The sequence below is a fragment of the Vidua chalybeata genome, chromosome 2, assembly GCF_026979565.1.
Source record: "Vidua chalybeata isolate OUT-0048 chromosome 2, bVidCha1 merged haplotype, whole genome shotgun sequence".
Lineage (NCBI taxonomy): Eukaryota > Metazoa > Chordata > Aves > Passeriformes > Viduidae > Vidua > Vidua chalybeata.
Genome location: NC_071531.1, coordinates 39,050,907 through 39,078,070, shown reverse-complemented (window position 1 = coordinate 39,078,070; position 27,164 = coordinate 39,050,907). Strand labels below are relative to the sequence as shown.

The following is a 27,164-nucleotide window of genomic DNA, read 5'->3' as shown; positions in this document are numbered from 1 at the left end:
ATTCATGTCCTGAGAAACCTGTTGTTTGAGCCCATGTGGTTGCAAAGTTGTTTAGCCGAGGAGGAGATACCAATAGTCACCGGGCAGTAGCATTTCCAGCATTAAGCCTATTAAGTGATGGCGTTTTAATGGATTAAGTCTATCACTTCTTTGGAGTCAGGTGGTCTGCTGAGGAAGCTGTACTGCTCCTCCATCTAAACACAAGTTCACAGACCTGGATGATGACACCTGACGAAATCTGGTCTGCAGGTAATGGTGCTTTCACCTACACAACACTACATGCAGAGCAAGATATGCAGAGCAAGGCTGCCTTCATGGGGCTTGCAGCAGCGAGAGGGAAAATGGCTGGTCAAACAGCCCTTGGTTTGATGACAGCCCAGAAGAAATCTTGGGAAACATGTGTGACAGAAGATACATCTCATCTCAGCAGGCTCTCAGATTATGGTGTTAGCCACGTCTATCAGGTTTCTGGCAGGTTGGAGGGTTGGTGAGAGGCAGTCATTAAGGGTGCTTCAGGGGCTGCTTGCCTCCAGGCTGGAGTTAACTATTAATGGGCTGAGTTCTTTGACTCCTTTGTGCCCTTAGGAACCACAAGGCTGAAGCCATCAGAGAAAGAGAATAGAAACTAATCACTTTTGTTCCCTCATATATGTTATGGGAAGGACTGCAGACTTCTTTACTGACCTCTGTGTCACACTGAAAAAAGATCCTACTCTTTCCATTTGAGATAAACCACTCTTCCACCCTGTCCTTGCTCTCCCAAAGTGTACTACTGAAAGAAAATGAGATTAAGTGGATTTGTCTAGCAGCCACTTGAATTGCCACAAGTTCTGTTACAATCTACACTTCAGCTTGAAGCAGGGAACATGAAATAATTTGTGAGAGAGAGGCAAAGAGAATACTTTGGAGGGGCTCAGTGGATCTCAGTTGCATGTTTCCAAGTGTTGATAGGACCTCCTACACCTGAGTCTTGAAGCTGTTCCTGTTATTAAACAAGGGTAACACAGGCATTTTTAATAAAATAATTTTTATTTAACTGCCAAGTTGTCCCATTTCTTAAACTGAATTAAGCATCACCAGGCATGGTGCAAAGAAGAGCCCATCAGTGGTTTTTGTAAGCTCTTAAAGTGGATCCACACAGGATATGCAGAGATGCAGCAGATGAGATGATGAAATCGTTTTCCTTTTCAATTTAGTTTACTGAGGTAAAATGTGATAGAAGCTTTTTTCATATTTTTAACCCAAGTCTTATATTCAGCTTTAAGGGTGCACACTCTAGGGGAAGAGAGGGTTCTTTAACAGAGTCAGCTTAGAAAGGTGAGTATTACAGTGGTCTGTCAGTAACACGCCACATTGGCTCTGATTTAGATTGACTGAACTCGTTTCCAAGCATTTGAGAGTGTTAGTCATGTTTGCTTTGAGGAAAACCCACATGTGTGTGCAGCCATGTGTCATCCAAGTCTAGCAACTTGGTAAGCATTATTAAGAGGGGCACAGGAAAATGCATGGGTCCCTGACATGATGTGATAATGACATGTTCAGCATGGTGCTAGGAAAGCTTTGCATTATTCAAAGTGCTGAATAATATACATGATAATGCATAATGTTGTTATATGGTAGGATTATTTTGTGGTGTAAGTGCCTTGTGCTTAGTATGAAGGTAAAATGTATTATTTTGTCCTCATCTTTGATGTAGCAGAATAGGCCTGGGGGGTACAGCATGCAGTGAGGAGGAACAGGAGCAGGCAAGGGGCTTTTTTTTGGAGGGCCAAGAAACACAGTGGCACCCTCTATAATTTATTTCTCTGTGCTTGTAATTATGGAGCAAAGCAAGCTCCCCACGGCACTCAAGAGCAGCCTCCTCTGGCAATCCCACAGCCTCCAAGTGCACTAACCCAGCTCCTGCCTGGAGCTGGTGTGCTGGGCCCTCACCAGGAATATCAGCACATGGTGGAGACCATGCCAGACCTCACACCTATGGGCCACAGGGATGTGGCACCAAAGGCTCACACCTGCACTAATGTGTGGTGCACAAAGCATTTACAAACTTAAATGACTCCACAGCCAAAAAAACTTTGTCAGTGAAAGTCTGTGCTGTGGATGTGCAGGTCTGAAGAGAGTAGCAAGGCTCCACACTGCATGGGGTTTTAATTTTCTTTTTTTTCATTTCCCCCTCCATCCATCTTGCTTATTTAAAATTTGCATGCAAATACATTTGTTGATATAATGCTAAGGTTGCAAAATGAACTTCACAAACCTGTGTTTGTTTTAACCAGCACCCCTGCTTCATTCACAGCATGGCATCCAGCTCCTGGAGGAAATGTGGCAGATAGCAGCTTCCTCCCCAAAGCAGTCCTGATCCATTCCCAGCATCCTACAGAGGAGTCCTGTGACAGGGAAAAAAACAACCCCCACCCTTCTGTATTTCATACTTGCTGTAGCACCCAGAATAGGCAGTGTAATTAAAGCTGCATGGATAAACCTCAGCCCTGGCAGGTCTTCAGTTATGATTAAGTTTGCAACTTCTATTGAACATAGTAGTTTTGGAGTTTTATATTGTAATTAACTATAATACTGTCAGCTAATCTCTCTAACTTGGCTCTTCCAAAGGGAAAAATATATAAGTAGCTCAAAACCAGCCACTATCTAGGTAGGAATGTTTTGCTTTTAAAATACAGTCAAGTATTATTTACAGCATTGCTGCCAATAGTCTAATTTCAACAATATCCTTTACAGGGTGGATTGTCCTCTGCCAGCTGGTGTTCCTAAGCTTGGTTATCGCTTTACATCATCACACAAGTATGTTCCCAGACGGGCTGTGCTCTATGTACCTGCGGATGATGAAAAGAAGATAAGAAAAATCCCATCACTAAATGTAGATTGTGCAGTGTTGGACTGTGAAGATGGTGTGGCTCTGAACAGAAAGGTAATTAAAAATTATCTGTGTGATATAATCAGCACTAAAGAGAACTTGTGGACAAACATTGCCTTTGCCTTGGGGAAGTGACAACCAGAAAGACAACGATAACGCTTAAAATATACAGAGTAATATCACAGTGATAGGCTTTGTGAAGGCGTTGGGAAAATCTGGTTACCCAGAACTCAAAGAGATCCCATGTGAGTAAGCAGGGAGGGAGTTTTGCAGGAATACAGGAGTGGGCATAAGCTGTCATCACAGAAGAGTGGGAGATACTGTTATTATTGCAACACATTTCTTAGGGAAGAGGAAGAAACAGTCTGTAAGAAGAGAAGTGGGAAAGGAAGTGTTAGTTCAGAATCACCAGGTGGGCAGTTTATTATTGAAATAAAAGCATCTTCTGTGAGCAAAACAGCGTGAGTCTGGGTTTGAGCCTTGGGGTGTTTGGAAAGATATACTTCATACTTCCTGAAATTTTGGGGGGAAATGCTGTTAGGGATTCTCAATGCTTCTCAAGGATGCTTCTCAAGGAAGGAGAAGTTAAATCCTGAGCATAGCAGTATTTGGAACAGGGATGGAGAGCAGAGAGGGAGATGGATGTAGATGTGTCAAGTACCTGTGCCAACTTTTTGTTAACATTAAACTGTGGAAAAAGAGAGAATGATCTGGCATGCATTCAGTTTCACTTGTAAACAATTTTTTAATATTTGGAAATAACCATTTTATTATGTTCCATGTCTTAGAACCATGGAATCATTGGAAAAGACCTTTAAGATCGCTGACTCCAACCTTAAACATAACTGCCAAGTCAGCCATCTTAAGCAATGTATACAAGAAATTGGTGCAAATGTTTCCTAGTGAAAGCTATTTCTCAACAGGAATGTAAGTTTGCTGTCACATTATTTTCATATTTCTTGGTTTTCCTAACTGTGTCTCCATGCTTCAGACTACAGCAAGCATTGTTTAGGGTTTGAGTATAAATATCTTGCCCAGAAAGTTAGGAAAACAGGCTTGAAAAATTTCCCATGTCCTTTTAAAAATGTGGATGAAATTTTATTCTTTTCTTTTTCTTGTGAGTTAATGCTTTCCAGAAGGATTCTCTTGGATAGTGCTTTCTTTAACCTTCAGCTCTTTACAGGTATGTTGGAAAGGAAAAATTTTACAGAGTTCGCATGTACCTATTTTAATTCTGAAAAGTGAAAGTAGCACTGCTGGATGTTCCTGTGTGCTGCTGAAGATGATTGGAAAGCATTTTTCAGTTGCTAAAATTCTGTGTTGAAAGACTAAGATTATATCTCCTGTCACAGTGAATTGTTTCATCGCATTTCAGAGGCTGCTGCTGCATGATACAAGATGTAGTTGTGTATCAAACTGAAGTATTTTTAGGTGCAGCTTAATTATATCAAATATTTTATAGCATAAGCATTTATTTGTAATAAACAATGACAGAAAAACAAAATTTTCAAAATTATCAAGATGACAAAGTTGACAGTAGCAATTTCTCAAGGGCGGTAAAATTCTGGCTCTGTTAAAGTAAAGTTGTGCCACTGGGTATAAGATTTCAAGGAAATTAGGGGAAAAATTGGTAACGGAAACTTGAGATGACAGATGAGCCACTGCCTCAGCTTAAATGCAAAAGGAAAGCAGACAGGAGGTAGAAGTGGGGACAAGCTACCAAGAAGCAACAGAAGAGTGTGGTCCAGGCTCATAGGAGCAGTTCAGAGCTTGTCTGGAATCAAAACTGGTGAGGGATGAACTGAACAGCAAAAATGGCTATTACAAGTGTATCAGCAGTAAAAATGAGAAGGAAAACCAGTCAAATGGACGCACTGCCCCACAAAACTGCAGGCTTCACTGTCAGAGTCTGCCCAGTCTCAGGCTTAGAAGCAAAACTCTGGGGAGGGAGGGAGCAGCCACAGTAGGGGAGGATGGAGTTAGGGTCTATTTAAATGAGCGGGTCTGTGGGACCAGACAGGACACACTGGAGGCCTCTGAGGGAGCTGTCATGTGTCACCATGAAGCTGCTGTCTGTCATCGCTGAAAGGTCAAGGCTGGGGGATGTTCCTGAAGCCTGGAGAAAGGCACCTCTGCCCAAAAGGCCCTGGGTGCTGTTGTACAACAAGCTGCACAGGGTCAGTGGTGTATCCTTGCGGCAAAGGTGGCCAACCACCCCCAGGGCCGTGCTGGCACAGCTGCACCCAGCAGGTCCAGGGAAGGGGTCTTTCCCCTCCACTTGATTTTGACAGTCTCTTTGTGGAGTCCCTGTGCCAAGCTGTGGATCCCAGGACAAGAAAGAGGCTGACCGATGGGAAGGAGCCCACGAAGGGCCATCAGGCTGATCATGGCACAGGAGGGGAGGCTGAGGGCCTGAGTTTCTTCATCCTGGAGATGAGATGGCTGAGTTGGGTCTTGATGGACACTTTGCTTCCTGAGGGGAGCTGAATGGGTGCAAAGCCGGACTCTTCTCAGAGAAGCTCAGAAATGTTGCGGGGAAAAAAACTGGGCACAACTTGCATGACAGGAGATGCTGCCTGCAGACAAGGGAAAAATGTCTTGCCCACGCAGGTGGTCAGAGACTGGAAGAGATTGTCCATTGGTGGTCTATCCTCCCTCCCTGAGGGTATTCAAGCCTTGGCTGGATGAAGCTGTGATCTGCCTGGTGTAGAGCAGTAGTTAGTGCTGCTTTGAGGTGGTCTCCTGAGATCTCTTCCAACCTGAATTAGACTGTGTGATTGCATGATTTAGTCAAGAAGCCTAATTCAAAATGATTGGAAGTTTGAATTTCATTTTTAGATCTGCCACAGATACTCAGGAAGAGTTTGAGACATAGGTTCTATGAATGTGAAGCTAAAATTATTATTGCTCTTGCAGCTTAATTTATTAATGTTTATGAGGTGTTTGGAGACTTTGTGTGAAAGATATGTCAAGAACATGCATTGAAGTACAGTGTTCAGTGGCCCATTGCAAATGGGTAATTTCAAACTGAGGGGAAAAAACCCACTAGGAAACACAGCAACACTGAGTCTGTCCCTTATTCATTATTCTTAAATAATACTGATGAATTTGAGTATTTATTGCTGTATCTTGTATTACTTAAAATGCTACTTATGAACTTCCTTCAAACTGCTGCAGAAATGTTGAATTTGGGGAAAACCAGGACCTGACTGAAGGTTCATAGTGCCTTGGGCCTTGTCTGTCTACAGCTCTTCATTTGCATGAAGTCCAAGCAGCAAGCTTGAACCACATCTAATGGGTCATTTTAACAAGATACTGTGTGGTTTATATTAGGATTAAGCTAAAATTTGACAGATCGATAATCTGGCATGTCAGTCGCTCTATTTGCTTGCTCATTCAGAAGGAAACGAGGAAGATGAGCTTCCTATCACTGAAACTGATAATATTTGCAAAACTGCATTTGGTTGCAGTAGCAGCTTTTGAAGCTGCAGCCATAAAATAAAAATATTTAACTATTTTCTATGAAGTATTTTCTCTCAATTAAGTTTTGAAAGATTTCCTTCCCTGTGCCTTACCCTCACAATTATCTTTTCTAATGGCTGACAGAGAGCACCAGAAGAGGGGAACCCATACCCATACCCTAATCTCCTTTACCATTTTGGTGCCTACATTTCTTACCTTCAAGAACTACAGCATTGACCACAACTTCAGGTGTCATCTCTTTTGTCTTCTTTTGGATCTTATTTTCTAGCTGATATTTTGACTAAATCAGAAAAACAGAAACGACCTCACAGCATTCACAAGGAGAAAATATTTCAGTGAATTTTCCGAGGCAAGCCAGTGGGAAGAAATGATTAATAAGCAAAGCTGTTATAGTATGCTGAGTACTAACCATGAAAGTAGGGTTAGACCTGATCCTGGTATGAGTAGCACAGGGGCTTTTGCAACACCTTTGGGACCAGGCAGAGTGGTAGGAGGGTTTCAAAAATTCAGAATAGGAAAGGTGATAGGAAGATATGCTGGTGTTGCTAAAAATTTATTTTACAAAGGTAGCTTTAGTCTTGCTGAACATACCCTACAAGTCATGCTGTTCTCAAATCCTGGTTGGGGATCCACATGCTGTTTTTACAGGTTCAGATGCATAGTGCCATATGATGTAGACTGTCAGCTGCCTCTCAAGGTTTCTGACTCTGTAAGACATTGGGTATTTCTACAACAGAAATTTAAGTTTTGGTTGTGGGAACAATTGAATATTAGTAAAGGGAAGTTACCTTCCCTGAGGTACTTTTCACAGACAAAGATAGGATTTCTTTGCCACTGATGTACATGTACATTTTAAAGAAATTACTCAGAATTACGGGCTTGGTGATATTTTAAAGTGAACAGTTCAAATAAAAATTCTAAAAGTATAAAATTAGAAATAATGCAGACTGCAGTGTTGATATATCACAAATGCATCATGCTCTTAAAACTCAAAAATAGCCTGTATCTATTTCAGCTCTTCACAGGAAAAGGTCTGAATGTGCTTTCATTTTGATTGTAAAAAATAAAAAGGTTTTAAAAATGGCTGTATTGACATGCTTGTATGATTCATATCAGCCAGCAAGCTGAATTGCATCTTATGAAAGCTCTCTGTGTAGGAGCTGAGCTGTCTCAAGGGCTCTCAGCCAAGCCAGCAGTCCCTGCTATAGCTTTCCTCTGTAGAGCTGTATCACTCACTGCGCTTGTAGATCAGGTGGATCTATTATCAGGTGGAAAAGTTCTCTCTTCCTGTTGGAGTAAAGAAGATTTCCTTGTCAGTGCATTCATTTTCCAAGGACACAGTGAGCTGAGACTTTGTAGTCAGTTCCCATGGGTTATGTAAAGTTACCACCCTTACAAGAGTTTTCTAGAACTGCATTTTTTCCAGCAAGATCCTGTCTTGGTGGTGCCGTTCTTCAGAGCATCCAGGAGGTGTTAGCTGCCACGTCAGCCTAGCAAGAGAACAATTGGGGTTGCTACTATAGCCTTTATATATCTTTCTGAGTCCTTGGCAAGAGTTTTGGAGAATTTTAATGCCTCCAAAGCAATGTTATTTGCCGCTTTATCTTGTTTGTGGTCTGCAGGGTGGTTTTGAAAAACTGGGATAATATGATGTGCTCTGTAGCTCCCTTCAGTGTGCCATCAGGCCAGGCAGGGCACAGTCCCTCCTTCCAAAGATGACCTTTGAAAATTCTCTCAGGCAAATTTTGAAAGTGATAGGATTTGGCCTCTTCTTTCCATGGGGAATGCCGGTGTCATAATTAAGAATCAAAACAAAGCCCCATGTTCCCTCTGCTCATGTTTTTTTTTGTATCAGAGGTGTAAAAGCAATCCCTTGGAGTGTACATATGGCTGAGAAACGTCTGTGCACTCCTTTGACATAAAATACTTGAAAACAGGAAATTTTATTGTTGATCCTCGGGAACTATATGGAGCTCATTCATCCAATTAAAAATTATTGATATTCAGGGCTTTACTGTAAAATTATGCCAGACTAGATTAGAGTTTAATCTCCTAAGCTTTATTTAATGTGAATCGTCATTATGGTGCTTTGTCTCTTTTAGAAAAACGTTGCTCTCTCCTCCAGCACTTAAGCAAGAGAAGCTGGGGAAGAGCTCTGTCCTTTCCCCATGTCCCTTCCTTGAGAGGGGAAGTGGTGGTTCTTGAGCCTCTTCTATTCTCCCCAGTTTCCTCAGCAGTGAGGGGAAGTTTGGTTGTGTTAAGAGGAGATATAGGGAAGAACCTATTTTACTAATCTGAAGCATGTCCTCTTGGAATCATAGCATGAATGTGTTCCTACCTAACATCATGGAGCCACTTAAAAACTCATTGTGCTGTGTCATGGAAGAAGGTAAAATCAGTTAATTCTTTTGAATTGTCTGTTTTAAAAAATAGGATTAAAGCCTGGCCACCTTTCAAAGTGTTCCATTATGAATAACACATATGTAAGAGATGACACTTAGTTCATTACAGTTAAGAGCAGATCATCCACAAACATGCTGGTTTTATGGAGATTTCTCCCTGTGAGAATGCCTCCTCCATCTCTTTAGTGATCTGATCCTGGGGTCAGAACAAACAGCACGCTGGAGAGAGGGCATCCTTGCCTTCCATTTTCCCCTTAATCTGAGACCTTCTGACCTTTTTAGTCCTTATCACTGATGACAAGAGGCTCTTGCATATAAAACAGCACTTCAACTAAATTTGGGGGTGGGGATAAATACATGAAATGGGTCAGCGTGGTATACAAAAAAAAATGTGAGGCTTTCTTTGTTGAGATGCATTTCCTTATTGATGTTATTGAAGGATTTTATAGTATTAGTGGAAGAAAGCTCCAGTTGGTTTCCATAAATCTCTAGTTACTTCAATTAAACCCAACAGTTTTCCTGTATTATATGATGATAATCTCTCTTTTTTTTTTTTTTAATAAAGCCATGTTGGTTAGGATTTATCAATGCTGCAGGTATTTCTCTAGGCTCATAGTGAGACTGTTAGCTAGTACTTCATAGGCACAATTGCATGAAACATTGATAACTAGGTTATTTTACCAGGTCTTTGCTTTATTTATAATAAATTAGTACTGTACCTAATTGTATTCCTCCTACAGGGAGAAGGCTTGCTGATAAAGTGTGTAGAGAATGATTAAATGTACACAGGCGCATAGTAGGGTGACTTCTTTTCAAAAGATGCACAAAATTAAAATGGGAATGCTTCTTTCCCCACTGGCTTGCCATTATTAAAAGTCTGGGTAGCATGGGAAATTTCTTCTGTAGGAATTGGGGAGTCCAAAAGTCTCTCTGGTTTATTGTAGGGGAGCTGAACTGCACGGTGAAACTCTGCAAGGCCTTTTTGATCCTTGAAGAGTTCTGATGAATATACATTTTTATGAAAGTTGTAAAGTGTTTTCATTTCCTCATTAATCCCACCATGGTCCTGGAAGAACTGCCACTCCTGAGTACTGACTGTGACAATAAAAGTTTTTGTTCCTATTGTTTTACTCTACAAGCCAATCATCTTCCTTACATAAAGATTTGAGGAATCATAAGGAGATCGCAATATTCAGCAATTTTCTTCTTAATGAGCTCAGTAATGCCTGTTTCTCTTCTAGCAGAGCCTTTGAATTGCCAGTTATTTCTTTTCCACTGATTCAGATGTATCCAATTAAGTTTGACTTGGACATGTACTGATATAACTATTACTGCTGACAGAATGGTGTCTAGAAACTTAGGGAAAATGTCTTGGCTCAGTAGTAACAGGGATTTCAGACAGGAATATATTAATAGACCTGGGAAAATATTTTGAAACATACATTTAATATTTGTATGGACTTGTAAGTCACAGTCCTTCGCTTTTGGGTGTAGTTGACTGTCTGCAGGCACATCAGCACACCTGGGTGCTAAAGGCTAACTGCAGGACTAAAATAGGTTCGTACACATTTCTGGACCAAGTTTCAATATTTCTTCTGTTCTCATAGCAGGAAGGACCCAACTACACAGCCATTGAGCACCTATCATTTAGTTTGAAGGGAGCTGTTGAGTTTCAGGTGTGCTACAGAAAACCAAGCTAATACTAAGAAATTCAGTTTACACAGGTAGCTGAGAAACAATCTGTTGGATGAAATTTGGGCACTTTTTTTGTATGCAAAGCCATATGCTGTGTTGTGTTGTGTTGTGTTGTGTTGTGTTGTGTTGGCTCCAGTGGGGTGAGGAAATGATAAAGGTACTACCCCAGTCTCAGTCACAGGGTTCTCTGCACTTAACACCGTTTGCTCCAGATCTCCTTTGCTTTTTTTTTTTTTGTTGGCAATGAGCAGGTATTGGAGTGTGTTTGTGTATCCAAGTTTCTATTGCAATTAATCTTGAAACCTAGTCTTGAACTTCAGATTCCATTGTGCTCATAGCCAATAGTCCACTCTCTTTATTCTTCCTCATTGCAAGGCCCACACTTTGAAAACAGAGTGGCGAGTGAAGCGTGAGGAAACCCAGAGACCCCCATAAACAGGGACACGGACCAGAAAGTGGTAAGACACACAGAGAATGCAGCCCTTGCCCTCTTTGGTAAACTTGTCTACAAGGTATCTCTATGGTCACAGGTAGTGGTACAGTGGTCCTGTGGTCTGATTTGGGCAAGATAAGTAGGGAAGGAAAGGTGGAAATGCATGGTACTTTTCCCAATGCATTGGTGCCATCAAAGCTGGACCTGTCCCACTGAAGAGTGGGAAGAACCTCAGAAATACTCTGAAGATTATGGAGAAATCTGTGGTTTATTTTACCAAACTGTTTAAACAATACCTGTTCACCTGGGGTTTAATAGCGTAGCAAAACAAGGAAATGTGGTGAGATGCTGGGTAAGAGAAAAGAATTTTTGATGTCAGGTGGAGAAACAGCATAACCATATACGTGGAAGTTGCAGATGGAAGTTGCACCCTCACATGGAAGGTGAGGGTGTGTGTTGTCATGGCTAGGCTTGGGAATTTTGGCAGGTGTCAGCTGCCAAGATCCCCAAAAAAACATGATGTTTAACATCTGTATCTTTGGGTTCATCTACTATTGTTCTGGAGACCAGATAAAAGGATCCTAGCACTCAGTGGTGGGAACTAAACCATCAGTACCTGTGCAAAAGCCTCATTTCCTTCCACTGTATGAACAGGAGTCCACAAGCTGTCCTTATTCAGATAACATTTCACATTTCATGAATTAAGGACATTTGTGTCTAAATTAGTAACTCAGAATTAAGTCCTTAGGGAGTTTGAGTTTCTTCCTCCTATACACCAGCATATATTGAATTGAAGGCATGTGAACTGTACTAGTTGCGACATAAGCATAGAACTGTCTAAAACCAGCCTTTTATTTCCACCATTAATCAAACCCATGCCATGACACCCCTTTAACTTAGAGTGGAGCAATTTATCTCTGTTCAGCAGAAGACAAAACACATGGATCACAATTTCCTAAAGCCCTAGTTTTTACATATTCTGTGAATTACTTTCTTCTCCAAATTGTGAAAGATTGTAAAGCTGTCCTTTATACACCAAAAGAATAAACTTTCAAGGAACAAGCTGATACCCAAAATCTTTGGTTCACTGACAGTGGAGGGCATCCAGAGCCACAAATCTAATGTGCACTCACATACAGAAGAGAACACAATATGCAAGTATTGAAATTTTTCTAGTCCCTGTCATAAAAGCCATAACAAATGAGGATGGAGCACTAGGAACTATATGCATTTTTTTATTCCCATCTAAACCTGCACAGCTCTGCTGGCTCCACAGTATGCAACAGGCTCCAAGGGCATGAAAGCTCTTAATGCATCTCTAGGTTGCACATTGCCATGCCCAGAATTTGGGGTCCAAGCAAGAAATTCTTTTACAAATAAGTGAAAAACTTGCCAGGTTTTTTTTTTTTTTTTTTTTAATTGTGGATAAGGCAAAACATCCAGCTGCATTTGAAAAGTTGCTGTTTTGATAGTGATTTTTATAACTGTATGGAGCATGTCCAGTTGTTAGCACATCTAAATGTGCTGTCCAAAGCATAATGTATAACTCTCCAAAAACAAGTACACGTCTGCAAATCCAGCCTGCTACAGATTTGGATGTTAATATCAGCTGCTTTGCTGAAGTCGCTCATCTTTCTTTTTGGCTGTAATATCACAAAATGAACTGCCTTTTTTTCTATCAATAAGGAAAGTGATAAGCTGACTGTGGAGTCTGAGCAGCACTTTGCATCTTTTTGAAAGCAAAAATGAAATTCTAGTGTTTTCTGAGTCTGACTAACAATTTCTATCTTTAAGGCAGCTTGGTTGCTCTGAGATTGCTGGTTTAACTCCTGCATAACATAGTGCTGCCTACTGTGGATCACTGTAATGGCTCTTTTGCTATCCTTCTTTCACTGCAGTGCAGTAGGACTACCCTCTCCAGAACAATGTACTTACCAGTTATTTCAAGACTGGGAGAAAATAATAATAAATACTTTTCTTTATTTTGATCACTGAGCTCCAGAAGACCATAAATCCTTGTGTTGTTCCTCATTTGGGAGCAAATGGTTATAAAGATCCTGGCTGTTCATTTTAGGATGATTATAAACCATGATTTGCTCATTCTTTCCTCCTTACTTGTTACAGCCTCTTGCTAGATTGCTTCAAAATATCTGCTCCTATGCCAGACTTAAGATAACTTTATCTTCTAAGGTTTCACAATACAATTGTGCATTAAAAGGGGATATGTGGAACAAATTGGTATTTTCTTCCAGCTTAGTCAGGTTATTTGGTTACATTTTAAGCTTTGATTCCACACAGACCAACTCTTCCACTCATTAACCAATTATTTTTAAATAAAATATCTATAGATCATAATTTAGTATGCATTTTCTTGAGAAAAAGGGCAAATTAATACATGTAAACATGGATGAATCTATTTAAATACGCTGTCCACAAAATCTTTACAATATGTAAACAACATTTGTTATGCCTTGGAGATAACATATGATTGGACTCACGAGACCCTGTTTATCCTACCAAACAGTTTCTTTTATAACTTCAAAGGGAATTTTATATATTTATGGCAATAGCAGGGTGTTAAGTGCAGCTAGACAGAAATTATACCTCAGCTATTTAGTTAATGCCAATAGGGATTAAATTAGATTTTATAGCTGTTAGTAGAAGTCTGTTTTGTAGCTAACAAGTGGGATTTTTAATTCCTGGAAAGCATAATCCTATTATAAAACTGGCAGCTGAATTAACATTATCTAGGAAGCAAGTCTTCACGGATTAACATTTTTTGACATTAACAAAGAAAAGCTAATGCTACAGGGATATTAGATGCTTTTCCCAAAAGTAGGGAAAAAAAGAAAGTGAATATAGGACAAGATAAATGGCACAAATAGTGCAGGAGGGAAAAATGGAGTGAAATATGCATGAGGTGAAATCTGGGAGTGGTCATGTTCTGCCTCAAATACAAAGGAAATACACTGTGTAGGAAGAGATACCATAATGGATAATTCATATATCACCCACACACTGATTTGTATGTGCCTTGTGGCTAATTCTCAGTTATCCAAATGAGCATGGGACAGCCACAGAGGCTTTCTCCTGTCCTGTGAGGCTGTTTCTGCATTCCAGCTGTAGGAAGACTGACAGCAGTGCAGAAGGAACACTCATCCCTTTACTGAAAGGCCCATCAAGCCATTCCACAGAGACCCTGATTAAGTTCTCCTTACACACTTTGAAGAAAGTTCTGGGACAGTTCTGTAGGCAGTGGAACAGGGGATGAGTGGGACAATGAATTTGCTGGTCCTGCAGTACATAGACTGAATAACTATAAAGGTATGTACCGTGTCATATTAAAATTAAAAAATCTTTTTCCACATCATAGTTGCAGAACAAAACTTTTATTACTTAAAATTGTGAATTATGCATCTCCTGTACGTTATTTCAAAGGTTCTGTGATTAGAATCTGAGGCTTTACTTAATCACAGTTGCAGCATTGAAATAATTAAATTAGTAATCTTCTGTGTGGAGGGCTAAGAAGAATCCACTTAATAAACTTACGTCACAAAAACATGGCAAACAATTTCTTCTAGATTTTGCAACATCATATTCAGTGTTGTTGACCTAGTACAGATTTTATGGTAACTTCTTTTGGCTTCCATCTTGTCTCATAAATTTCTTATTTCTTATCAAATAGAGAATTTCAATAATTACAAATGAGAGTGTGAAAAAGCTAAGTGGCCAAACTATCTATCCTCCTCTGAAGGCAACACCATGAGGAAGAACCTTGGAATCATTATTTCAGTGGAAAAACACATATCATTTGGCATCAACAGGACCAAGATTTATACCCTGTTGTGTCCATTTTGCACCAATGATAATGAACCCTACTAGGAATGGGAAATAGTTGCTCACCCTCTGTTGTGGCTCTTTTTCAAAAATCCGTCCTCCAAATGTGTACTTTTATTCCATATGCAACAGATCATAAGCCTGGTGCTTTAAAGCACACAGGGATCTTTTAGCCATTGCCACAGCCCTGAGCCACGGCGCTGAGAACATCCAGACAAATGGGAGTACAATGTGCCTGTGATTTCTCACCTCAGGAAGGACATGAATTTGATGTCTCCCAGGAGCACATGGTCCTTGATAAAGGATCTGTCTTTCCTTCTCGCTTAAGTAATGAGCAATGCTATGGCATTTTGTTTCCAGGTTTGCTGTCAGAGTTGGAAGGTATACAAACTTCACCCTTAAGACAGGTTGTTTTTAAAATGTTCGTCTATCTCCTCAGCTTGTGTCAATGGGCTTAACTCTTCATTTTTCATATGGAAGCAGCTGTCAAATGAGAAATAAAGAAAGATTATGTGGAATGACACTGTTATGTGATCAAGGAGTTGCAGCCACATCACCTGACTGAATACTCATCATCTGCCTTCAATCTCTGGAAGAGAGAGGTGGACATGCAAGGGAGTAATTTGCTTACTGAGAAGAAGACCCTTCCTCCAGATGATCCTATGCCTGCCATGACGTGATCCTATGGCTGCTGCCTGACTGTGAAAGAGGTCACTGAATGGGGAAGGAGGGATGAAGGATGCTTGGCTCTGCCACCCAGCACTCTTGTATCTGAGTTTGTGTTTTTCTGGAGTAGATGCTTTGTAGAAGCTCCTTAGGGGCCAACATGTGGAAAACAACAGCAACATCACCTGAGCATTGCCAGCCAAGGCACCTGACCTCAGAATCTGGCTTCATGTTGTCAAATTTGCTTATCATCCATGAGGTACAGTGGTAGCGCTGAGGAGAAAAAGAAATGCCCAGAAATGTGAAGGTGGGATATGTTTTTCAGTGCTTGAGGCTGTTACAAGCAGCCCTGCACACATATGCTTTACTTTGTAGCTAGAGGTAATTCATGCACTGAGCAACCTCTGAGTAGTGCTTGATGTGAATTGACAGAAACTAGCAGAAAGAGCAACTGGCTTCTAGCCTCTGACAGCAATTCCCATTCCTGGTCATCAGACATCACCTCTTTCTACATCCTCCCTCCCCCCCTCCCCCACCCCCCCCCCCCTTTTTTTTTTTTTTTTTTTTTTTGCCATGGAATTTCTGGGATTTAATTGTGCTGCTAGTGGTGAACAGAACCACAGATCTCACCTGTCAAAGCCATATAGTCTTGGAAGGCAGACTAAGGACAAAAAATATAATAATAATAATAATAATAATAATAATAATAATAATAATAATAATAATAATAATGTATGTTGTGCATATTTAATGGGTAGTGGCGGGAAGTCCAGATAATGGCAGAGGTGACATCTATGAGCTGGTTGTGTCCACTGTAGCTGGAGGTAAGGAAGCTCTTTTCCAGTGTGGCCCAAGAGTTGGTAAGTGGAAGACAGGGTGTGAGGAAATGCTAGGGAAGCAAATGAGGTGCTTCTGAGGAACAGTGGAACAAAACAGAAGCCTCTCAGCTCCATGAAGTCTTGCCTGGGGTTTCACATTGGGCTGCCCATAGACCCTTTTTTACTGTCACCCTTCAAGAGAAGAGAGCTTGTGCTACCTTTTAAATGGGCAAGCTAAACACAGGAAGTTCCCACCTTGTCAGCCAGACAGGTGGCTTTCTTACACTCTGAACTCCATAAGTGCTTAGTAAACCTAGAATGTGTAGTAAATCTGCTATGGCTATCAAGCCCAATTCCTTGAGTGAAGCAGAGCATTTATGGAATTCTGTCTTTTTTTCTTGTTTTCCTGCTATATCTGGCAGGGGAAACTAGAACTTCCATTTGGGATCATTTGTCGCATTAGCACATTTCCTTTGAAGTTGCTTTATGCAGCAGTGTCAAAAGCTTTCTCACATCTTGACTGCCCTCCACAGTCTCTCAACACCTCTCTTGAAGTAAGTGGCCAAAGCTGGAGATTGTATTTCAGGAGCAGCTTCACCAGTGCTTAGTAATTATCATGAAATCATGATGTCAGCTTGCTTTGTCCTGTCTTCTTCTTTACCCAAGTAGAATCAATACATATCATGAACAATAGATTTTGTTCTTACTTCATTATACAGCTTCACAATTTCAGGTATTTTGAAGCATCCTTAGCACTGGAACATGTCATAATTGCCTTGAGTTAACTTTAGACAGCTGCATTCAAGAGTGCTATTCCTAGACACATTGGTGATCCCTGAATGTGCTCTTAAGTGCTTGAAAGTCTGCTTTTGTGCCTACTCAGCAATGTTTCTGTCCTCTTCTGGTGGCTTGTTGTCTCTTTCATGCCAAGATTATCAGAAATATATCTTCTGTCTGAGGCCCTTGAGCAATCAAAATTTGCCTAGCAGACACTGACAAGAGTCACATGCAAAGCATATAAGCCATGGCCTTTTTATTTAAAAATGGCTAGGCTGGGAAATAGGAAATAATGGTCGTGTCCATGGTGGCATGGGTAAAATGCTTACTGAAAGCTGATGGATCAGGGTCAGAGGGGAAGCCACAATACAGGAATATCTTGATGGTGACTGATCAAGGAGAAGCTGTGGACAATATTTCTTTAAACAATTGAAGGTAATATCTCAAGTTCTTTCTGATTCTCATGGAGAACTTTAACCATGCTAGAATCTACTGATAGGAGCACATGATGGGTCACAAGAAACCCAGATTTCTGGAATGCAAGAAAGACAAATTTTTGGTGCAAGTGATGAGCAACTAACTAGGGGAGATGCTTTGCTGGAATCCTGAATGAAAACGAACTGTCAGTCAATAGCAGTTTTGGCTGCAGGAGCTGTCAGATGTTGGAGTTTATGATCCTGAAGGCAGTGAGGAAGGCAAGGACACAAGACTTCAGCTGGTAGACAGAACTGATTCCACATTCAGCTTCCCCTGAAGGCAAAGGAGCTCATAAGGGCTAGTCAGAGTTCAGTGACAATCTGCACAAAATGCAAAAAAAATCATTTGAAGGGTGGACGAACAGGCAGGCATGGCAGATGGCCAGCTTGCTGAAAAGGGAACTCTTGATTTAACTCAAACAGAAGAAGGAAGCATAGAGGAAATGGATGCAGGAATGGCCTACCAAGGAGAATTGCAGAAATATTACCTGGGTATGTAAGCACAGAATGAGGAAGGACAGAGACTGGCTGGAATCAACAGCCACAGCCTGCCTGAAGGAAGATGCTGACTGGAGGCAAAGAGAATAAAATCTTTTCCATGCAGATGGTCAGACATTGGAAAAGGTTGTTCAGAGCACTGGTCTATCCTTGCTCCATGGGGGTATCCAAGCCCTGGCTGGGTGAGCCCTTATCAGCCTGGTGCAGAGTGGGAGTTAACCCTGCGTAGAGGAGGCAGATGGATCAGGTGGTCTCCTTCCCTTCCGGAAACAGATATGTGATTGCATGATTTTCTTAGTGGTTAGAAAACTTGTCCAGGTAGCCAGGAGCACAGGCCTATTTGTCCTTATCTGGAGTGATGACAGCAGCACTCTGCTTGCTAAATAAAACTCTGGTGCTCCATCTGTGTGTATGCACCCCTGTGGTTGAGACATCCTCCACCTTGCTTTAAATAAGTAGATACTAACTGGGCTACAGACCAAATCTAGGCCTGAAGCTGACTTTCTAGATTAGTGGTCAGGACATGAACCAAAGAGAAGATAGACCTGGGTTTATATCTGTGCTCCAGGGACAGCTTGTACATTTTGGTCTATGACTTTTTTTTTTTCAAGCATCACAGTGCATGTGTCCCTGTATGGTTCTAATCCTAGTTTACTAACATAATCAAGAAATCAAATCCTCAAAAGACATGAAACTGGTACCATTGCTACACTACCAGGGAAATTTTCATTTATGTTTTTATTTCATTTATGCATTTATTTCATTTATGCGTTTTCCTAATAGCCTGCCAGCTCCCTGACAGCTTGTCCTTAAAGACCTTGAAACTACTCGTGTGGCTTTTACTGCTTTTCTAACTGTAACTAGAAAATTATGCATTTTACTTATAACTGCCAAGAGCTATTTTCTCCTCCCTCTGTACTCTTCCCTCACCTGTTGCAGTTTGATAAACAATTCAAGACAGTTCTTCCTTTTGTTGGACGTGCCTGGATAGAGACTGAAAGGATCAGAAAAATCAAAAACCAATGTGCTTGCAGCTGCTGAATCCAGCAGCCAGTTAGTACCAGTTTCACCATCAGTGAGGCTGAGCAAGTGTTCCTCAGATCCCATTAACAGGTCAACTTACCTTACCATTAGCCTGAGAATTATCACCTCTTACTGTCCTTAGCTATATATACTGTTAGCAAATTAAAGGCAAGATTTCTCAAAGTCAGAGATTAAAGGCAAGAAGCTGGCTGTCAACTTTTTTTTCAACAGAAGTTGGGTGTTACGCTGTTATTCCAAATTCTGTTCATCTAGAGATGTAGCTATGAAATGAACAGCTGCAAGTGTGATGTGCTTGAGCATTTTGTAGAATTAAGTCAGAGACTTTGCTGATACATGTTTTATTTGCAAGTAAAAATTCAAAGCACTCAGCTGGGCTGACCCACATGTGAGGGTCTATATGTGCAGCATGTTTTACTGATCCTTTTGTAGAAGGTGATGAAAGAGCAGGAGCAGCTCAACTGGGTTAAGCACAGTAGATGGTTTAGATAGGAGCTTCTGGCTACCCTGCTGCTCTTGCACTTGATTAGCTGTTTTCAGTAATTATGCATTTCCATCAGGGGTGCAATGGTTATCACCTCTGGTAATGAGATTACTCCCATTTCATACAAGTGTAATGTTCTGCTGGTTCCCTTTTGGCACTTTACACGTTTCCGTGACTTGCGCTTTCAACGCTTGCCGAGGTTGCACACCATCTTCTCTCCTGTGGACTCATCGAACCATGCAAATGGGTTCCCCAGCATTTGTCAGTCTCATGGAAGCAACCTATAGGCCTGCCAAGGTAGCTTCACAGCACGTTCAGTAAGGAGCTTCCTTTGCAGTAACCACAGTGAACTAGTTCTGGGTTTTTTTTGTTGTTGTTGTTGTGGCTTTTTCCCAAGCAGCTGCACCAAGCTGTCACAGAATGGGAATTACGTGTTTTTCACTTATGTGAAAACATCTCTGTAACCCATGACATAGCAACCCAAAGCATGGCTTTGCACACCATTCACCACAGTAGGAAAGGCACCATCCTTTCATCACAATATTGATAAACTTGCAGACTTTGCTTGGATTTCCTAAATACAGAGTACTCATTCCAAAGAAGCGTTAAAAATCATTATTGTTATTGGAGCCGTAGATGTTGGAGGGAAGATAATGCAGAGCTGAGCAGGTGCCTGGTGTGCAATGGTTTGGAGCCCATGCTGATGACAAAGCTAAAGGAGCAACACTGTGTCAGGGCACAAGGTAGGAGAGATGTGTTCCACAATGAGCTCCCTGGACTAGAGCATGCCAGCTAAAGCACACAGGTGCTGATGGCCACACTTTCTCATTTGTCTCTGTGGCTGGGCGCAGCCAAGCATGTGTGACAGTGGAGACTCACCCTGAGACCTCTTGGGTCCCTGGATGTTGCCTACAGGTGACAGAGATGAGCAGGAAGCACCCCATCCTCACAGAAGCCTCTGGTAGGACCCAGCCCAAGGGCAGACTTGATGTCCCCATGACCAGGTCTAGCTTAGCTCCCGTGTGCAATCTGGGTTCCCAGAGCGAGCACAGAGGAGCAAGGGGACAACAAAACCCAATCTTTCCTTCGTCCTTCTGTGAGATGGCAGAGGGGCCTCTGCATGTGTGTGCTTGCAGCTTGAAGCCAGGCTCTGGGACATGCAGCAACCATGAGAGCCTGAGCACAGCGTGCCCCGCCAGGCGCCTGCTGGGCTCTGCACCCACCCCTACTGCTAGCCCCCTCGCAGTGCAACAATTTACCCCTGAATAAATTAGCAATAACTGGAAAACCACTTCACTGGACCTTACGCAGCATGACTAATGTGACTCACTTTTTAGCTCTGCTCCTTTTGTGTGACTACCCAGCAAAGAAGGTGCCTTAGAAAAAAGAACGAGTAAACTTTACGCTATGGAAAAAGAAATTACAGTCTCTGAAGAGTGATATAAAGGTTTAATGGGTGCTTTGGATGCACAAGAAGCAAGTGTGCTAAGAGTGCTGCGGGCCACAATGCTCCTACTGATGGCTTTTTGGCTTTGTATCCTTGTCTTTACCTTTCAGATGGTGCATGTTAATTTTGGTAGCATGGGGACAGGCTCAGATAAGTACATCTCTGCAACAAAGGCAATACAAATCTGCAGAACACAAATAATTTTGAAGAAAAGTCCAGACTTGTGCTGTTTACTAGCAATGTTGCAAGGTCTGGATGGGCTGAGATCTATCTGAATCTCAGCCTTTGTCTTTGCCTAGATCTCTTATGAGAATGTGGTTAAGCCATTTTAACTCTTCCTTTATGGAAAAAAAAATAATATTAAAGGTTATTTAGAATGGTTAACACAGAGAAATTACAGCATAAAAATATTACATGCCAGAAAGGTAACTTTTAAGAAGCAAGAGTGCAAACACTGTTAATTCTGGAGTGTCACATACATCCATTTACTTTCATAACCCTATTCAAGCTCATTGTATCAACCTAATTGCCAGGCTATGTTTTTTCAAGAAAAATAAAATGAGGAGTGTTCAGCACATAAATGCCTGTGTAAGCCCTGTAATATAGCACAGCTACAATATTCAAACAATTTGGCAAACTCTGTACACTCGCAGTAACTTGCAACCTGGTATATGAAGTAAGCACTGTGAATTACAATACAGAATTTGCAACATAATCAGTGTGGGTTTATTAATGTTATATGCAAATGCCATGTTTAAATATTTATCTTTTGGTACCTGCCAACAGGTATTTTCCATTCTAGGGGGAGTACTTTTCTCTTGATTTATGCACATAATTCCTACTACATGAAACCCAGATATGCATGCAGAAGGAGAGAGAAATGCATCCCTGTAGCTATAATTTTTTCTAAGACATTAGTGAGACAAGTGTTTCACAATTGCTGCGCAGGATCCTTAAGCAGAAATTGTGGTGCATGAAACAATCCCAATTTCCAAGGAAAAAATTATACCCTTTCAATCTCATAGCAGCATGTAACTAAGGTTTAGATGAGTGAACAGATGCATGCAAAAATCAGCCATGAGAATGGAAAACATTCATTTTCACAATCTGCTAAATCTGCTAGGTATGCATGAAACGAAGCCAAAGAGATCTCCAGCAGAACGCAATGTCACAGTCTTGGCACAACAGGGAACTCTCTCAGATGCTGCTTGTGCCAGCACTGGCACTTTTACTGTACAGCTGTGTTTAGAGAACACTGAAATACACTGGAATCTCAAAGAGTTAATGATACAACTGCTATTAAAATACATTCTCTCCACCTCCTACCTTTTCAGGAAATTAGATGTGATTTTTTTTCTTATTATTGCAGCTACTGCTTTACATGAAGTAACAAGTTCAAAAGTGAGATTTTCCAAATGTGTTTCCCTTTGCAATAATGCAAGTCCCTTATCAAACCCTTTCAATGAAAATCTGGTTTTGTCTTCACAGCATATACATGACCCTGCCTTAGTGATCTCATGCAATGCTGAAAAAACCTCAAATTTTATATTATTTTTTTATATTACTGTTATTCTTAGATAGAGAAGAAATGAGCATATAATTAGAATGAATAGATTAGATTGAATTAAAGAGCATAGTCAAATCATCTCTTAAATAGCAGGTTCTCATAAATACAGCTTCTGACTTTTCAAGGGTGAATTAAATGTCTTACTCTGTTGAAATGTAGATCTTATCAATTTAATGTCACAGCTGGCGCCTGGCCTCCAAAAGCCTGACTCTCTAAAGCCCAAAGAAAGCAAATGCAGCACACTGTTTCATTCTAGCATGTTGCAAACAAGGGCCGTGGGCAAGAAACGATACATGGAAAAGCAGGAAGGGAGGAGACTGTTTCCTTGAGTGGCAGGCTTCCTCTGGCAGCTCCTTTGTGCCTCCTCTTGGTGTGGGAGTCTCAGGTCTTCCCATTCTTAAAGAAGGCACCTTCAGTGTCTATTCCCCTAAATGTCATTGCTTGGAAGCACTTGGTTTTAGCAGCACCTTCAGGAGGAAGACCTTTTCTGGAAGTGACAGAGAAAGGTTTTCTGCAGAGGTAGCGTTGTTGTCTGGTGTCCTGATGGGAATCTTTCTTTTTGGAAATCTGGCAGCTTCACACAGAAGGGGAATTTCATAGCTTATCTTTTGGTATCTTGGATCAATTTTAATGGCAAAAAGCATTGAAGGAACTTGTCACATGGCTTCTGGAATCACATGGAGAGTCAAGGATGTCTCCACACTCCAAGGCTGCTGCTCAAGCACTGGCATTTATATTTCTTGGCAAAACCCGCATTTATGTACTCACTCGATTTCCAGAACAGGGTGAAAACCAGATGCCCTTCTTTGCACCATGCAGTTTACACCCTGGGATGTCGACATGAAAGATACTGTGATGATGGGATTTATTTTGAGGAGGTGGTTGACTGGTAGCCTACAGTGTTGCCCTTTTCATGCCACACTCTGGAAGGAAAAAAATAAAACTATGAAAGGAGGTGTGCTTGCACCAAGGCACTCTGTGAAGTATACCTTCCCTCTGATCTATGACCTGGAATCAGTCCCCAGAGGCAGGGAGGTAGATGCTGCCAGGATGGCCCTTGGACTGCTTACAAAACTCTGCTGGAGTCCTGACATGAGGAGGAGGAAAATGAAAGGAGTAGTTTAGAAAAAAAAATACTTTTGTTTAGGCCAGATCTGTGACCTGTAAAGCTGCCTCAAAAGGGATACACAGCCTCTATACTTCCTTCAGAGGCTCCATCAAAAGGAATGCCTGGAATCTGCAGCTCCGTGCAGTATAATGTTTCACTGCATACTCCTTCCTTTTTTGTTATACACACTCCAGAAGTGTGTATTACAATTTTGTAGCTTCTTCAATGACTTACTTATCCTTTTGTAGGGTATGTCTCTTTCTTGCCATTTAAAAATTTTCCAGGGAAAGAAATTTCCACCAGAAGAATGGACAAATAATTTGTCTAAGTCAGATGCAACATCAGGCTCCAGTAAGGACATGTAGGACAATTTGTATTTCATTTTCAAGACTCTGTCTTGTGCAAGCTAGTACATATGCTGTCTGTGTTCTGTCAATGCAGGGTAGGAAAAGTCCCCACTCATCTCATAGAGCAGCTAGTCAATGCTTTCTCATGCAACTGAAAAGCTCACGTGTGTGGGGACCTCAGCCAGTATGATCAGAGCACTGGATAAAGACACCTTTGCAATTTTTAGCTACACAGCCTTGTTGTTGAGAGCAGCTGGTTTGGTTTTGGTGGTAAGCTGTGTTTTTCTGGCTGGGCGAAGTAGCTGCCCATGGGAACCAAGTCTATCTGGGCCCTTCCCCAAGGGCCACTCTCTTTGCTCTGACTAAAGGGTATTTCCCAGTTGAGCTTGCCAGCCTTTCTCTGGAAAGGAGCTAGTTACTAATTTTCACAAGCTGTGTCTTAGTGAACTTTTGAAGACCTTCTAAAAAGCTGAGGATCTTTTCAATGAGGTTTAGACATGCTACTTTAAAAATCTCATTTAGCCCATCCAAACCTCTAAGTCAAAGACAATTAAAGTATATTTCATAGCAATTTTCTCTGCTCAGAGATCACAGTGGTACTTGTAGAGCCAGAAAGGCTGTATTTTCCTTCTTAGACTAGGAAGAAATACACTGAAACAGGTGGGGTTTGGAGCTTTACAGGTTGGAATTAATCCTGCTGTCTCTTGCATTAATTTAAAATTTCCATTCTGTTAAACTCAAAGGAAAATCATGTTCCTTCAAGGAAACAAAATGCCATTAGACTTTTTACGACCCTGCATGCTAGGGAGTAGCAACAATAAGAATAACCAACCTTATTTTACCAATTCCTATATAGGCTATGATGCTTTGCAAAACTGCCCTGTATATTTTTACTATGTGTGTGCTAATTTGTCATAGAATTACAGGTTTGGGCAGAAGGTTGTAAAGTGTTCACATTTGTGAATATTTTGTTAAACTGGAATGCTGCTGTATTCTCCACTGGTCTGATATTTTACATAATGGAGATGTAAGTTTTCTTGCCTTCCCCTTTTTTCTTTTTCCAGTGTAAAATGTAAGGGCTGAGAAGCAATTAAAAACAGTGTTTTTCTTTTGGCAACTAAAAACTGTTAATAGTCAGAAAGTTATGTTTGCGGCATAGATTGCTAATAAAATTCGCCTCTTCCTGCCAAAATCAGAGATTCCAATTTTCAACATCTCCCCAGTCTCTCTCTCTGCACGAGCCATTCACACCGAACTCGCTGCACTTCTGGCTGTTTTGCTCGTGCACTCTGTCAAAAAATATTTTCTGCATCTCTAATTTCATCAAGATATGCTTGACTGCGACTGTCAGCATCACCGAGCAGGAGTGTTTAATTCAAAATTCGCTGCGTCTGTGGCTGCGGCAGCTGAACAACTGAAATATCAGTGAGGAACCAGACCACCGAGGTGCCGCGGTTTGTTGGCGTGTTTGTGCAATTAGGTGGGAAACGTCACTCTTGTGTGACTGCCTGTGCTTCAGCAGTGCTCTGTTGACCACATAGCATCCATTTCTAGTATTTACGTCAGCAAAGGGTTATATATAAAAGCTCAGGATGTAGTGGTTGTAGTGCCATAGTATGAGAAATAAAAAATTCTCTCTTTTCTTCTCCCTTAAATCGTAGTAACACATTTTTAAATAGCAGTCTGCAGTGATATTTATCTCATCATGCAATCGCCAAGGTATTTCTTACACTGAGATACAGTTAGTAGTGTTCAGGCTTTGGTAGTCCTGAAGTCAGATGTGGGTAGGACGGCAAAGGTAAGAGCAAAGACTTGAAAAAATAGATGGAAAGACATGGGGTGTCTGTCTGTCTCTTAAATATGGATTATTTTGGGGAACATCAGTCTTTTTTGAAGTGAAGTTTTAACATTTGTTTGTCCTCACTTTCACTGTTGACTGTGATCTACCTTGGACACAATGGTGTTTTTCTCCTATCCTGGCTATTTTATTGTTCTTATTTTATTGCCGTGCACAGATAGTTTTTTCAGCACTGTATGCTGGGAGAGGTAGGTGCCCAGATTGTCAAGTGAGTGACATCAAGGCATTGCACTTCTATTCAGAGTTGGCTTTGGACATGGTATTGTACAGTGAGGGGTCACATGTCGGGAGCAGGCAACTGCCTGGACCCTCAGAGGTGTGGGGTACAGCTGGACTGGTGTGGCCCAACATGGAAAACTGGCCAGTGAACTCAGCTCACATTGTGTGTAAATCCAACCATTGCTGATCTTCCCTGAATATGTTTAGCAAGGGAATTGGGTTTAGGGGGTGATTGTTTTGAATGATGAGCTGTTCATTACATCTGTTTTCCTTGACTGCTGATGTGAAATAATTGACAGATGAAATGTGAGAGGTTAATTTCATGTTTCACACCAGTGAGTCCATTTTATTTGGTACCCTTCTCACATGACTGGGGAAGACTAGTGTCATATGAATCCTTTGCCTAACTGAATGATGAATCAGCAGGTCAATGATGAGGTCATACCAAGATCTCCCAAAAAGCTTTTTATTGTTGTTGGGTTGAACAGGGGTTTGTGTCTGAGTAGGTTTCATGATGCAGCATGCAGTTTAAATACTTGCCCCTTGGTTCAGATTTATTCCTGTTTGGCACTGCCTAGGTTTGCAGCTCTTTGACAGAAACAATACTTGGTAACAGCCCTTTCTCTGGCAGGTTTAGCAGAGTCATCAGTGGTTGTTCAGACACAGACAGTGGCCAGTGCTTGCAGTCCAGGGATAAAATCTTTGTCTTGGGAATGAGCAGTACTTGCATGAGCTTGTGATACCTTGTTAGGGAAAACCAGGTGCTTGGGCTCTGCCTGCATCAGGCAAGTCTAATAAATAATGGAATTTAATCAGAAGAGAAGGGCCAGACACAAGTGAAACAAAATCTGTGGTAGGTTTTATCCTGGGAGATGGGCCTGAAGTATCCTTAGCTGCTTACTTCGCTTCAGATGACACTGGCACATAGCAGAGTGCAGCCTTATGTGCTGTGAAATGAAATGACTGATCCAAACCACAGCAGGTACTCATGGTAGAAATGAGACCTTAGTCACCAGGAACAGCTCCCCAGAGCAGTCACCAGTGCTCAAAGGCTGCTACCCAGTGCAGGAGCCTGCAAAGCAAGGCAAAACCCCCTCCTTTCTCCACTACAGATTGGAAGTTAAATTTTGTGTCAT

At 41.3% G+C, this 27,164-nt stretch overlaps 1 protein-coding gene across 1 annotated transcript in view; it reads left to right on the top strand.

Annotated features, from left to right (window-relative positions):
• CLYBL (citramalyl-CoA lyase) overlaps positions 1-27,164 on the top strand; it is a 132,743-nt gene that overhangs the window by 52,477 nt on the left and 53,102 nt on the right. Inside the window, exon 3 of the mRNA XM_053934729.1 lies at positions 2,737-2,926. Within this exon, the coding sequence (XP_053790704.1) occupies positions 2,737-2,926 (190 nt within the window). The remainder of the gene's footprint in view (positions 1-2,736; positions 2,927-27,164) is intronic.